General features: G+C 41.9%; 1 protein-coding gene across 3 annotated transcripts in view; it reads right to left on the bottom strand.

Annotated features, from left to right (window-relative positions):
• Positions 1-1,182: 1,182 nt before the first annotated feature.
• INPP1 (inositol polyphosphate-1-phosphatase) overlaps positions 1,183-15,406 on the bottom strand; it is a 30,622-nt gene continuing 16,398 nt past the window's right edge. For all 3 annotated transcript variants that reach the window (XM_055121316.1, XM_055121317.1, XM_055121318.1), the window contains exons 2-6: positions 13,198-13,452; positions 7,747-7,807; positions 5,997-6,197; positions 3,837-4,011; positions 1,183-2,131 (exon numbers count right to left, since the gene is read on the bottom strand). In XM_055121316.1, the coding sequence (XP_054977291.1) occupies positions 1,561-2,131; positions 3,837-4,011; positions 5,997-6,197; positions 7,747-7,807; positions 13,198-13,401 (1,212 nt within the window). In that variant the 5' untranslated portion in view covers positions 13,402-13,452 and the 3' untranslated portion in view covers positions 1,183-1,560. The remainder of the gene's footprint in view (positions 2,132-3,836; positions 4,012-5,996; positions 6,198-7,746; positions 7,808-13,197; positions 13,453-15,406) is intronic.

The following is a 15,406-nucleotide window of genomic DNA, read 5'->3' as shown; positions in this document are numbered from 1 at the left end:
GCTTTTCACTGCATTTTGATCAATTTACAAACTTTAAAAATGTTCATCGAGACATTTGTTTTTTTCTTGAATTTATTTCTATTTCTCCATTTTGGAACAAAGCAAAAAGCAGGACTGATATATGGGTTTTCATTTTTAATGCATTTAGTGAAGAAAATTCACTTGCCGGATCATCTAGTTTGAAATTATATTTTAAGTGGGAAGATTATACAGTTTGAGAGTGCACAATCACTCACAAAGTATCATTAGACTTTTAAAAGCAAAAACCTTATCACTCAATAAATTACTGAATCTGCTGCGTACAACATACTGAAAAGAGTTTGAATATTTTCGGGCCTGTAAACACACAAAAATGTAGAATGCTGCAAAAATATCCTCTGGCCCCCAGAGGGCGCAGCATGGAAAGAAGTGAGAGCTGAGGATTTGAAGGCATCTCCTTCTTTCTAAAGCTGCTATAGGGAAGAGGGAAAGAAAAAGTATTCAGAGAACTACCGAAAGGAGATGCTAGTAGACACAAGGGTGGTGTTTAACTTCATCTTTGGTATTTAAGAATAGTAAATGCCAAAAAACTTGCAGAAACCCTTCACTCTTTCTCTACGTTTTACTGAAATGTGAAAGATTTAGAGAGAAATTTAGAGTTGGTGAGAGTGTGAGTATGAATATGGGAAAGGAGAGGATGGGGGAAGAGGAAGCAGGAGGAGGAGGAGGAGGAAATGGAAGAAAAGGAGGAAGAAGAGGATGAAGAAGGGGAAGAGGATGAGGAGGGAGAAAAAGAGGAAGAGGAGAAAGTGGAGGAGGAAGAGGAAGAGGAGGAAGAAGAGGAAGAAGAGGAAGTGGAGGAGGAGGAGGAGGAAGAGGAAGAGAAGGAGGAAGAAGTCCAGAGTATTCCAGGCTTTCTTAAGAGAAACACAAGAATACTGTGTAAAACACAAAATTGGCTAAATGGTGCAGAAAATTCAGTTCTGAATGTTCTGCCAAAGGTCAAAGCTGCAAACTGTCCCTTAAGATAGGAAACCAGACCCTAGAACAATGCCCTCTTGTGCGTTCTTCATCACATTTTCCTTATCACTTGGAAGTTTAGGGGAATTTTCTTCACAGGGCAGGATTTCCCCCCTTACTCCAGTATAGTATTGAAGTGTTTCAACTAATATCCACTCTGAAGATATTCACACAGCTATGGACTGCTGTAAAAACGTCATTCATTTATTGCCATCAACATTATGAACCCACAATGGAAAAATGCTGCTTAAAAGAGGAAGAGCACCAAGGGTGGGACTCAGGCGTTGCGTGTGCTAGGCCTTGAGTTCAGTCCCTGGCACTCCCAACCACCCCCTAAACCACCACCAGGCCCAAGTTCTGAAGAGTCCGGCCACTGAGCTGGAGTAGGAAGAGCCAGGCCTTCCCCCAGGCCCTCAGTGTGTGGCTGAGAGCCCCCCTCACCTCCCTCCTTGCAAAAACCCCGAAGATGAATATTGACCATCAATGTAACAAGGCTACCGTCAATAAAGAGATGTGGGAAATCATTTCACAGTTCAGTGTCTGCGTGGAGCCAGGGTTTCTCTATATGCGTGAATCTGCAGGGGTGAGGTTCTGGATGAGGAGGCGCAGGAACGTCTCCAGCTGTTTCTTTGATCTATATGCTATCAGTCCTCCCTTGTTGGCCCACTTCTCCACCCCTGCAGCGCCCTCGTTTTCCAGGTGATACACCAGCTGCGGGGGATCGAGGCCTGGCTCTGGATTTTTTTGCAAGCATTCTTTTAGATCCACCATCCCCCCACCCATGGCCCTCAGGATGGCGTGGGCCGCGCAAGAGTCCCACTTGAAAGTAGTGTCTTCGGAAAAGATGTAAATGTCAACAAGGCCTTGGACCACACAAAGGCTCTTGTAGCCAGCCCCAGCTGCCCGGAAAATGCTCTCCCCACATATACGAGACAGAGCGGCTCTGATGGGCTCCTTCTCGCTGGTGCTAATGACAGCGGAAAAACAGGATGCCGGCTCTTTGGCTTCAGAGCTGCTCTTTCCAGTTGCTTGACTCTGCGTTTCACTGACGGTTCTTTCAGAGTGGAGGTGCTGAAGTGAGTGGATGTTGGTCCCCATGTAAGAAAGGCCCCAGTAGCATTGTCCTTCCCACCTGCAAAGAACAATTTTCAGTTTGTGGAGGTGGGTGATGGCATTTTCCTGTGTTGCTATAATATATCTTTTAGTATCTATGTTTGTATATAGGCTTACATATACTTAACATATTTGTATATAATGATAAATGCACGTTATTTAATACAGCTAAATGCAAGGCATCTCCACTTTCCTTAAGTCTAGAACTGAGTACTTTATATTTTTATATCAAGTATATAGAGAATATATATAAAGTATATATACATGCATATATATAAAGTATATACATATCTCAAGTACTTAGTATCTTTCTAAAAGGTTTTCACACATATGCAGCTGCCTCCATTTTTACAGATCAGCAATGCTGTGGATCTTACACAATTATCACATCCAACTGGGATGACACTAAAATATTTGTGGGGCTTCTGGTTACTTGCAAAATGTCATTACCACTTTTGGCATTTGAAGTTTAACAGGGAACAAAGATAAACAGGTAATATCTTTTTAAATCTGCACATTTTTATGATCCTTATAGTAACTTTTTGTTCATTCGGTCATTCCTTTTTATTCTCCCATTTGTTAGGGTTCATTTGGACTATATGACCAAGAAACTCATTTTTTGGGCAGCAGCAATGGCCACACCTAACATTTAGGAATGCTCAGCAGACTGTGTTTTGGGTACGGACTCTGCTTACAGAGATGGAAAATGATGCTCTTAGAGTATGTAAACTTGCACAAGCCCAGAGAATAAGAGGTGAAATCTGTGGCCAGACTCAGGCAGCTGGCTCCAGAGCCTGCACCTCTCCCAGCTCCGCCAGCACCTCTATTTCTAACCCAGGATTGTGTCTGCAGACAGACCTGCTGCTTTTGAACTGGGTGATGATGATATAAAGATAATAGAAACCTGGGTTCGGTTAGGAATAAGTTCGGTAGAGAAAAGACCTGTGAGAAATAGTAGAGGTATAGTTTATACCTATTAAGGAGAAAATAATTTTTAGTTGCCCAAAGTGATTCGAGAAGTTCAATAGAAATGGAAAACTGGGACTTATTTCAATAAAAAAAAAAAACTGACATCACAGGAAATAAGCTGCTTGCTTTCACTTGGACTTCACAGGCCTTGGTGCCGCCTGCAGAGCATGGGCCATGGATCAAAGCAACTGGCATCCTGGTGGCCTCCTAATTTCCAGGCAGAGGTCCATGGAGAAAAAGGAGGGAGGGACAGGAAAGGAGGCGAAGCTGCATTATTTATAGGAATCGTGCTCCATGGGCACATCCACATCCTGGGCATAGCTACGAATCTGGGTCATTTCACATTTGATTTTGAATATCCTCTGAAATTGCGATAAATTATCCATTGACAAAATTCCATATGAACTTGGATCAGTTGAGATGACCCCTGTTTAGAAAACAGTTTTTCTAAAAGGTGCTCTTTTTTGAGTGGATTCTAGAAAATAGGGGCCAAATTGCTAGATCTCAAATGCAATACTGATTTCTCTGAGATGGCATTTCCCCCTATTTTCCCACCCACTGTTATCATCAAGCCCCAAATAAAATAGTGCCAAATGTAGGACTAAAATTAGTACTTTGAGTTACATGTACAGATTTTCAGTAGAAACAACTCAATGTACTGAACCATTGGATTCTCTGGTAAAGAGTAATAATCCTAACAGTAAACTGTTTATAAATTCTTAAAACCATAAGATGCATGAATGTTCATAATTTACCTGTTGGTCTCTCTGTCTTGTGAGAGGAAAGGTTGGTTGATGACCCCCATCAGGGGGATGCCTGTCTGTACATCATATACCCCAATTAAAATGGTGACACACTGAAGTCCACTGGGGAAGATCCCTTGGTTGGATTTAATGTCTGCAGAACCTTTTATGTACTGGTAAGTTGAATCTGAAAAATGAAGCAAAGTTATCCGCATTCAAGTAAAATTTATTTAGAAGATGATGGATATAGTGATCACTGTAGCACTGTATCACTGTCATCCTGTTGCTCATCGATTTGCTCGAGCGAGCACCAGTAACATCTCCATTGTGAGACTTGTTGTTACTGTTTCTGGCATATCGAATACACTATGGGTAGGATATATAGTGATAAAGACTGTAATATCACTTCTCTCTGCCTCTCATTTGGAAACTACTATCATCTGAATTTCATGGTTCCCTCCAAATTCTAACTCCCTAAAGGTGATGGTAATAGTAAGAGGTGTCTTTGGGAGAGATATAAGAGAACCCTCATGAATGTGATTAGTACCCTTTTAAGAGAAACCTGAGAGAAATCTCTAGTCCTTTCCACTAGCAAAGGGCATTGCCAGAAGGCCCAATTTATGAATCAGGAAGAGTACCCTCCCCTAACCATTCCAGCACCTCAAACTTATACGTGCCACCTCCCACACTGTGAGGCATAAATTTCTGATTGGAAGCAACCCACTCCATGGCATTGTTACCTCAGCTTGGATAGGCTTACAGTCACATGTCAAGTTTTTTCTTTGTGCTAAACAGTTACATGACCTTGTGTACTTTTTATGTTTGTGTCCCATTTTTCCAGCTATGTGGGAAGATGTCAGTAGTTCCTTTGGCATCTGGCATGGCACCTTATAGCTCAGAACCATTCAAATACTCATCACATGTCACACATATTTAAAAGCCCATGACTCAGAGGACCTCTTAGATTTATTAGCATTCTTGCTAATGCAAGAACCAATTCTATTTTTTTAATTTAATTTTTAAAAATGTTTTTCTTTTTGGGTCACACCTGGCAATGCACAGGGGTTACTCCTGACTCTACACTCAGGAACCACCCCTGGCAATGCTCAGGGGACCATATGGGATGTGGGAATCGAACCCAGGTCGGCCGAGTGCAAGGCAAACGCCCCACCCACTGTGCTATCGCTCCAGCCCCAACGAAGACCAATTCTAAGTGGATAAGAAAACCTCCTTACAGAAAGCCATCAGGGGCAGAATCACCTTTCCTTTTTGGTTCCTCAAATTAGAAGAAGAGGCAACAATTGTGGCAACAAAAAAATTAATGGCTTGTCTGTGAAAAAGAAGCTGAGGAGCCAGGTGCTTCCTTCAAGACAGAATGAGTAAGACCACAGCAGGGAGGGGGTTAACACCAGTTTGGAAGTACTGGGCTAAGGCTGTGGCGACAGAACTTCTGAGATCACAGAAGTCAGGTTAGGACAGAGCAAAATAATGGGAAATGTCAGTCCCGCAGAAACCTGAACTGATGCTGGGTTACTCTTAAGTGATGAAAGATTTTGGGAAAGGTGCTTCATTTACATATATAATCCATTGGCTGGATGTTCTGGTCTCTGACTCAAAGCATTTATATTGAGCTGTGTTAGTATGTGTGCAAGATGGGTATGGTCAAGGGAAACTGCTTGCCCAGCGTAATTAATGACCTCCATTATAGTGAGTTGAATATGCTAGAGAGATGAGAAAGAAAAAAGTTCTGAAAATACTATGGGTGTTCCCAAATTAGCATTACAGCTAAGAGGCCCATGTAACTTCAAGGCAATGAGATTCATATTACTATAACTATCATAATAGTTTCAAATAAAGAGTTAAGGTTATGTAAACTTCCCAAACTTCCCAACTGACTGCTAACGTGTCACATTCAGCTGTCATTTTCATGACTGCTATGCAGTGGTTTTATACACAGACATGAACATTTACACATATCTGTTGGAGGTATACTTATGTCTATATATATTAGCCCTTTACTGTTTCAAAGTCGATTTTTCAAACATTCTAGGAGGGTTAAAATGTACTTTCAATAATTTTTATTTTATCAACTCCACCACCACTACCACCCACAACCCCAAACATTTCTGCAGTAAGAATTTTTAAAAATCAAACTCACTCTCTTTCACTTACCTATGGGGTCCACCCAGATTCCCAGTGTGTCCTGTGGAATGTTGATCTCAATGGAATCCAGAGTTGGGTCAGTCAAGGTGACATCCTGGTGCACAACCTTGGCTAATGCTTCCGACGCCAATTTGTTGCCATTGAGAACTTTGCTAAGAAGCTCCACTGTTTCTTCCTCTGTTGCACACAGTTTCAAGATAATCTTTTCCCCTAGAATAAAGACAAACTAAAAGCTAGCCCATTTCAAGAGTTTGGGAGAGGGTGCAGAACAGGGCTGGAGGCAAGAAAAACTGCTCTTCAGTTAGGTGAGGACAAGTCATCACTACCAGGGGATCCAACCTGTCTGATGGCCAGAATGACCTAGAAGACTTTGCTAAGGTCATGGATGCCCAGGTCATGCACTTCATGTGAACTGTGGGGAACAGGCTGCAGGATTCAATGGACTTTCTTCTTCTCAGAAAATTGCCTACAAGGCGCACGCACGCACACACACACACACACACACACACACAATTTTGTGTGCAATTTAAAGAAGCTTCTGGATTAGATAAGAATCTCTGAGTCATGAACCCTTGTATTTTTTTAGGGGGGCAGGAAGGGGGAAGGGGAATCTCCTCTCAGGCAGTGTTCAGGAGGCCCCAGGATCACTTGCCACAGTCTTCACTGCAACACTGAGCCAGCTCAGAGTTGCTCAGGAGACCATGTGGTGTCCGAAATCAAACCTAGGACCTCTGCCTGTGGGTGATGTACTCCAGCTTTTTGATCTACCTCCCAATATTTGTATGTATTTGGACTGGAGCGATAGCACAGTGAGTAGGATGTTTGCCTTGCATGGAATCGACCCGGGTTCGATTCCTCCGTCCCTCTTGGAGAGCCTGGCAAACTACTGAGAGTATTATCCCGCCCGCATGGTAGAGCCTGGCAAGCTACCCGTGGCATATTCGATATGCCAAAAACAGAAACAAGTCTCACAATGGAGACATTACTGGTGCCGCTGGAGCAAATCGATGAACAATGGGACAACAGTGCTACAGTGCCCTTTGCCTTTTAATAGTCTAATGTACTTCTTTACTTGGAGATTTAAAAGAGCCTAAATTTTATCAGCACATGCAAGTGCCTCTAACTGCTTCTCACATACTGCTTTCCTTTGTTTTGATTTGATTTGCCACACCCATGTGTTGAAAGCTCAAGGTTTTCAGCTTCTACTATTTACAGAAACAAACAAAATCCAACAAATTTAAAGTAATCTGGTTCCCTGAAAAGAACCCTCTGGTTCTTTTTTATTTATTTCCCCTAGACCACAAGGAACATGGTGGTCCATCTAATGAGAGAATCTTAGCCCACAGAAAATTTAGTAAGATTTAAAATCTGCCATAAAATGGAACCTTTCAGGTCAGCTCCCTTTAGATTCTCAGTCAAGGGCCATGAATTTCTACAAGATTATGCAAGTGATTTGAAACCTTACATTTGAAATTGTCTGCACAATTGTGTAGATATGTGCTTTTCTGGATGCACTATTAAATTCCCAAAGGGCCGTACAACTCTTTCAAAGGTTGTTAAACATTATTTAAATATCAAAATAAAAGATGTGGATTTCCAACAAAAATTCTAGGATCTCTCTAAACATCATGATCCTCTGAGAATTTGGAATCACATTTTAATGTGCTATTTACAGGAGACTTTGAAATATCCATCTGTTTGAAAATTAAAATACTACACCATAATGGAGTTATTAAAATTTATTGATTCTTATACTTACCTAAATCATTAGTAAACTCGTTGGATTCTTCTCCAAAAACTTTCTCTCCCAAGCCTGGAAACTGAGAGTTACAGCATGAGGTCAACAATAAACCACACAATACTTACAATTCCGAACAATTTTTCACTAATAATTCAAAGTAAGTAGCAAAATTAGACCTAAAATTCAGAAATGTACAATTCCAGAAATCAGTTTGGCTCAGGTAAGTCAGCTTGGTGAGTACTTAGTTTCCTAATATTTTAACTAATTAATTAGTTTTGGTACCACAGTAGTTCTGTTCAGGCCTTAACATTTCTGACTCTTTGAGGGGTCACTTCTGGCTGTGTTAAGGGGAGCTTTAGGAGTGCAGGAATTAAACATGGGTTGGCTGCAGGTAAGGCAAGTGCCCTACCCACTGTACTATCTCTCTGACAAAACTACAGATATTTTTAATTGTTTTGGTTTTGGGACCACAGCCAGTAGTGCTCACGGCATACTCCTGGCACTCTGCTCAGCGATCATTCCTGGCGGATGCTTGGGCTGTCAGATGCAGTCCAGGGATAGAAATGGTGTTAGCACTTTCAAGGCAAGTGCCTTAACACCTATACAATCTCTCTGGCCCATCCCTTCCTAACACTTTATGCTCCTATGTTCCTTCTATAAAGTTCAGATCATGACAGAAGTTCTAATGTCTTTTTGAGTCTGAAGAAGTTTCCAGAAACTTCATACCTCTTAAGAACCATAGAATAACTACAAGGAAGATATTTTAAACACTGTATCTCACATAATATTGCTTATATAAGATATTAGAGAAAGCAAGAGATGACACTAGATTTTGTTTTAATTACTCAGATATGTCCTCTAAACCTGCATTATTAATAAGTGATAAGAAGGAAAATAATTTTTTTGTTTTGTTTTGGGACCATACCCAAGTGATGCTCAGGGATCACTCCTGGTTCCACACTCAAAAATTAATTCTGGCAGTGCTCAGGGGACCATAAGGGATGCTTGCTGAGGATTGAACTCAGGTTGGTTGCACCCAAGGCAAGTACCATACCCACTTTACTATAATTCCAGCTCCAAACAGGAAATATTGGCTAATAATTTATATATCAACATCGAATTTTTAAAATAGAGCTAAGATTCTTTTCTCACCTCTCTGTCACGAAGAAGTTTTTAGTTTCTTATCCATTCTATAGCAAAGGTATTTTTTTCTTCATATGTGTGGTGAATTAGGTGTGATATTTTCAAAGAATAAAAGCAAGGAATTGCTTTAAATATTTAAACTCAGTGAATACTGATTACCATTAGCTTTAATAGTTCCCACAACTACTGGTTACTGTTTTTTAGTTTTGGGTTTTTGTCTTTTGAATAATAGTGCAAATCTACAAGGTTGGCCAAAAGCCTATTTATCAAGGATCAACTTCTTTCTTTTTCTTCTTCTTTTTTTTACTGAGTCACTGTGAGATACAATTACAAAGCTTTCATGTTTGAGCTTCAGCCATACAATGATCGAACACCTATCCCTCCACCGATGCCCATTTTCCACCACCAATGTCCCCAGTGCCACCCCCCACATCCCCAGTCCTCACTCTGCCTCTGTGGCAGACAATTTGCCCCATACTCTCTCTCTACTTTGGACCAACTTCTTTCATCCACGAACAGGACTGAGGGTTAGGAAACAAAGTGTTTCATAGGTCAAAGTTTTCAAAATTAGCAAAAAGGCATATGAAAAAATGCTCCACCTTCACTAATCATCAGGGAGATGTAAATTAAACCAACAATGAGACTTATCACCTTACACCACAGAAACTGGCGCTCATTAACAAGAACAAGAACAACCAGTGCTGGCACAAATTCGGGGAGAAAGGGACTCTCATTGATTGTTGGTGGGAAAACCAAACTAAAAAGAAGGACTAAAGGGACTACCGTAAGACAAGAAAAAACCCTACAAGCACAACAAATCCCTACAGAAAAATGGCACAAAACCCATGACAATAATCTCCCTTGATGTCAATGGTCTAAATGCACTAATTAAGAGACAAGAGTGGCAAAATGGATTTAGAAATTAAACCCAACATTCTGCTGCCTACAAGAAATACATCTGAACAGTCAGAGCAAACACAGACTCAAAGTAAAAGGATGAAAAACAATCCTGCAAGCAAACAACTCCTTCAAAAAAGCTATGATGGTTGGGGCTGGAGAGATATCACAATAGGTAGGGCATTTGCCTTGCATGCAGCCGAGCCAGGTTCGATTCCCAACATCCCATATGATCCCCTGAGCACCACCAGGAGTAATTCCTGAGTGCAAAGCCAGGAGTAACCCCTGTGCATCGCCAGGTGTGACCCAAAAAGAAAAAAAAAAGCTGGGGTGACCATACTAGTATCCAACAACATAGATTTCAGGTTGAAAAGATTAAAAGGGACAGCGAAGGCCAATTTTTACTGGTCTAAGGGATATATACAGCAGGAAGAAATCACACTCCTAAACATGTACCTACCTAATGAGGGACCAGCTAAGTACTTAAAACAACTGCTAACAGATTTTTTTTTTTTTTTTGGTTTTTGGGTCACACCTAGCGATGCACAGGGGTTACTCCTGGCTCGGCACTCAGGAATTACTCCTGGCGGTGCTCAGGGGACCATATGGGATGCTGGGATTTGAACCCGGGTCGGCCGCGTGCAAGGCAAACGCCCTACCCGCTATGCTATCACTCCAGCCCCAACTGCTAACAGATTTTAACTTTGCTAACAACACAATAGTAGATGGAGACTTCAACACTGCCCTATCACCTCTAGATAGATCTACAAGATTAAAATTCAACAAGGAAACACTGGCTTTGAGGGAAGAGAGAGAAGAGAGAAGGCTAATAGGTCTATACAGGGCTTTGCATCCCCAAAAGAAAGAATACACATTTTTTTTCCAGTGCACAGGGAACATTTCCCAAAATAGTCCATGTGCTGGGTCACAAAACATACCTCAATAGAATCAGGAAGATAGAAATTGTATCAACTACCTCTGCAGACTATGATGCACTGAAAATAGAAGTCGACCATGAACAGACTGCTGATGGGAATGCCGAATGGCTCAGCCCTTTTGGAAAACAGTATGGACACTTATAAAAAAAAATTAGATATCGGATGCTGCTGCTGGTGCGGCCTCCTGACCTCATATCTCTTCATTCTCAGCAATGGAAAACAAATTACCAAATGCTTTCTTTTCAGCAGACTTTAGGGGGGAGAAACTCCAAATCAATAATAGTGAATTTTTTGTTTAAATATTGAATGTAATCAAAGTAAAGTGAAAGTAAAGTGAAATTTACCAGTTACACATGCGGGTGGGGGGTTGGGGAGGTGGGGGGAAGGGGGGAGGTATATCGTGATTCTTGGTGGTGGAATATATGCACTGGTGAAGGGATGGGTGTTTGAGCATTGTATAACTGAGACTTTAACCTGAAAGCTTTGTAACTTTCCACATGGTGAATCAATAAAAGAATTTAAAAAAATAAAAGAATACAACAAGAAGTTGAAATCAAAAAAAAAAATTAGATATCGAGTTCCCATTTGACCGGGCAATACTACTTCTGGGAATATATCCCAGAGATGCAAAAAAGTATAGTAGAAATGACATCTGCACTTACATGTTCATTGCAGCACTACTTACAATAGACAGAATCTGGAAAAAACTCGAGTGCTGGAGAACAGATGACTAGTTAAAGAAACTTTAGTATATCTACACAATGGAATACTATGTAGCTATTAGAAAAAAATGAAGTCATGAAATTTGCATATAGGTGGAGCAACATGGAAAATATCATGTTAAGTGAAATGAGTCAGAAAGAGAGGGACAGACATGGAAAGATTGCACTCATTTGCGGAATGTAAAGTAATAGAAAGGGAGACTAACACCAGCAGAGAACAGCAGAGAAAAGTACCAGGAGGATTATTCCACAGCTTAAAAGCCAGCCTCACATGCTGGGGGTAAAGGCAGCTCAGATAGAAAAGGGACCACCAAGTAAAGGGTGCTAGGAGGGCCTGCTTGGGATGGGAGAGGCAGACTGAAAGTAGACTATAGACCGAACATGATGGCCATTTAATACCTCTACTGCCAACCAAAACACCCAAAAGGAGAGAGAGAGAGCAAAAGGGAATGCCCTGCCACAGAGGCGGGGTGGGGTGGGTGCGGGAACAGAGTGTGGGTGATGGGAGGGATGCAGGGACCATTGGTGGTGGAAAATGGACACTGGTTGAAGTTGGGTACTCGATCATTGTATGACTGAAATGCAAGCACGAAAGTTTGTAAGTCTGTAACGGTCCCCCCACCATGATTCACTAATAAAATTTTTTTAAAGTTTCAAAATTATTTTTCATAAATTCTGGCATATATCTTAATAATCAATTACCTAAATTTATCATAATGCTTTTGAGCAAATATTAACTCATAAAAATGAATGTTGATATATTTCTAATTCATTTGCTTAGTCCCCCAAATATCTTGATCTTGATCAGTAACATAATGTTTCATTTAATAAATTTGCTTCATTTAATTCATTCAAGTCAGACATAATAGAGCATGAAAAGCAGAGTTTGTTGAAATTTTAAGGAGTCACTTATTCTCTTGTTTATGATCAAGTATCTACTTAAAGGATTCTCATATTTTGAAAATATTGTGGAAATTATCCCAATCTTTCTTTGGGGTGATTTCTGTCAAATATCTGTTCTTTCCATTCTTAAAAAAAAAGTTAACTTTTAGAGTTCCACAAAAAGGCAAATTGTAGCACTAAGAATACAGACTCTGCCAGTTGGTCTGTCAAAAACTGGTTCTGGGGCTGGAGCAATAGTACAGTGGGTAGGGCGTTTGCCTTGTACGCAGCCGACCTGGGTTCGATTCCCAGCATCCCATATGGTCCCCTGAGCACTGCCAGGAGTAATTCCTGAGTGCAAAGCCAGAAGTAACCCCTGTGCATCTCCGGGTGTGACCCAAAAAGCAAAAAAAAAAAAAATGTTTCTGCTGGCTGGGGAGACAGTACAGTGGGTTAGGGACTTGACTTGCATACTTGCATACAGCTAACCAGGGTTTAATCCCTGACGTCCCATATGTTTTCCCACTGGGATTAATTCCTGAGTGTAAAGCCAAAAGTTAACCCCTGAGCATCTCCAGCCCTCAGCATTGTCAGGTGCCTCCCACCCCCACCCCTCCCCCCAAAAATCAAACACACCATTTCTCTCTAGCTGTTAGGAATGGAAGTGATTTTTATTTCTTTATTTGCTTTCAGTTTCTAAAGTTCATTCTGCATTGAACATGTCAGTAGTAAGTGTTGTGCAAACAAGGGGGAATACCTAAGTTGTTGATAGGATTGCAAGGTGCTAGTACTTGGTGCTGGGAGAGGAAGAGCACCGCTCTTCCGGCAAGAGAAGTGAACCACGAGGTCAAATATTTCGCAATAACCTCAGCTGTGACCTTTCTTACCTTGTTCTCCATATTCTGTTTTATAACTTCCTGTACCAGTACATCAGCCAGAGTCTTGAAGTCAACTGCAAACTTCTTGTTCTTGTCCCCGTCTTTCTTTTCTTCTATCAGCAGCTGGAAGAGGGCATCCTGCTGCCTGCAAGCCCGGGCAATGTTGGCAGCTTTCTCAGAGACACAAAGCAGCTCTCGGAGGATAGCTGACATCTCGGATCTTTGCTCTGCTGGTGGACCCAGCACCCACCTCTGTGCCGTCAGCTGGAAAAGTACAAGAATGTGAAAGAGAAAGCATTTCAGAGAGTGATGTCAGGCTGCCGCCCTGCACGTTCACCACGCAGCTGGCACGCAGCTGGCCGTCAGCTGACTGGCATGGCTGATCGATGAGCATCTCTCATATTTAGAGCCTCTCCACGCAAGGCATCATCATGAAAATTTTGAATTTAAAAAATGTTTTTGAAAAATATTTGTAGTCTCAAAAATCTATTCTATATAGAACTGAATAATCAGTAAAGAAACTCTGATTGAAAATATGCAGCACAGGGGCTGGGGCGATAGCACAGCGGGTAGGGCATTTGCCTTGCACGCGGCCGACCCGGGTTCGAATCCCAGCATTCCATATGGTCCCCTGAGCACTGCCAGGGGAGATTCCTGAGTGCATGAGCCAGGAGTGACCCCTGTGCATCGCTGGGTATAACCCAAAAAGAAAAAAAAAAGAAAATATGCAGCACATTTCTATCTTATGCAGAGACTGGTGAACAAGCAGGCAGGATGTTTTTTTTTTTAATTTTTTTTTTAAATTTATTGCGAAGCACAGAGCCATGTGGGGACGCTCCTTTCCGGCCCCGCGCGAGATCGACCCCGGAGGCAACTGAACCACTTTGGACACGAGCGGCGCCCCCAAAATGCCTCCAAACTGTGTGCTCGGAGCTACGGGCCCAGGCGCTGCCAGCAAGTGATGCAATTACCAAAAGAATTTTCCCTGGACTTCATATAGAAATCCAAAGCCGCGCGGCTGCGATAGCAGCCTCTCGACCTAATATCTCTTGATTGTCAGCAACGTGTAAATGTTCCTTTTTGGCAGGGCTTACCGTGGGGGGAAACTCCAAACAATAGTACTGAGTTTTTTGTTGAAGGGTAAAAGATTGTAGCGATAGAATTTTAGGCAGAATTTTCCCTGGACTTTATATAGAAACCCAAAACCGTGCGGCCGCGGCAGCCTAATGTCATCTAATCATCAGCAATATGAAATGGTTCCTTTGTAATGGGTTGGACTTTGGGGGGACCATAATAGGGTTAAAGTTTGTAGCGACGTGTAATTTCTGGCTGTACTTTCCCTGGTTTATACAGAAATTCAAAGCCGCGAGGCCGCTGCCATGGCCGTGCAACCTATTGTCATTTAATCATCACCAATATGAAATGGTTCCTTTTTAACGGGTCGGACTTTGGTGGGAAATCCTAACAAGAATAGTAAGTCTTTTGCTGAAATATTGAAGGCTACCAAAGTGGTAGCCATCTCTATAGACTGAACTAAGCCATATCCCCACGCTGGCTGAGAAGAAATATCCTTCTTTCTCGGGAAGAAACTCGGCGTGGCGTTAACCATAGTATGATGTCCATTAAGCTGACACGGACCTGGTGGCGTGGGAATGGGATACAAGGGAATAAATTATTATGTACTTGGAACAGCGGGACGCTGGTGGAATCTCAAGCCGGGGCCGATACCAGCGTATTACTTTTGGTTCCAGAAACTGCTTGCAGACATTCTACCAGACTATCAACTAAGCCAGAGCCCCATGCCGGCTGATGACGGGAAATAATCATCTTTTTTGGTTTGTTTTCCCTTTGTCAGGCAGCGTGGTGATTACTAAACAGGCGTGATCTCGGTGGCACGGGATGAGGGGGGAAAAAAATAGAAAAGTTATGTAACAAACAGCGGGACTTAATATCTCTACATTCTCAGCAATGGAGAGCCATCAAATGCTTCCTTGACAGTGGGACTGTCTTTTCTTTTTTGGGGGGAAACCCTAGCAACAATAGTGAGTTATGTGTTGAAACATGGACTGTAACCAAGATAAAGCGTAAACGAAGTGAAACTTATCACTTACAAGGGCGGGGACTGGGGGGCGGGAGGGGGCGGGAGGTATAATGGGGTGGTTGGTGATGGAATATGGGCACGGGTGAAGGGAAGGGTGTTTGAGTATTGTATAACTGA

This window comes from Sorex araneus, chromosome X, assembly GCF_027595985.1.
Source record: "Sorex araneus isolate mSorAra2 chromosome X, mSorAra2.pri, whole genome shotgun sequence".
Taxonomy (NCBI): Eukaryota; Metazoa; Chordata; class Mammalia; order Eulipotyphla; family Soricidae; genus Sorex; species Sorex araneus.
This window is presented reverse-complemented; position numbering and strand designations above follow the sequence as displayed.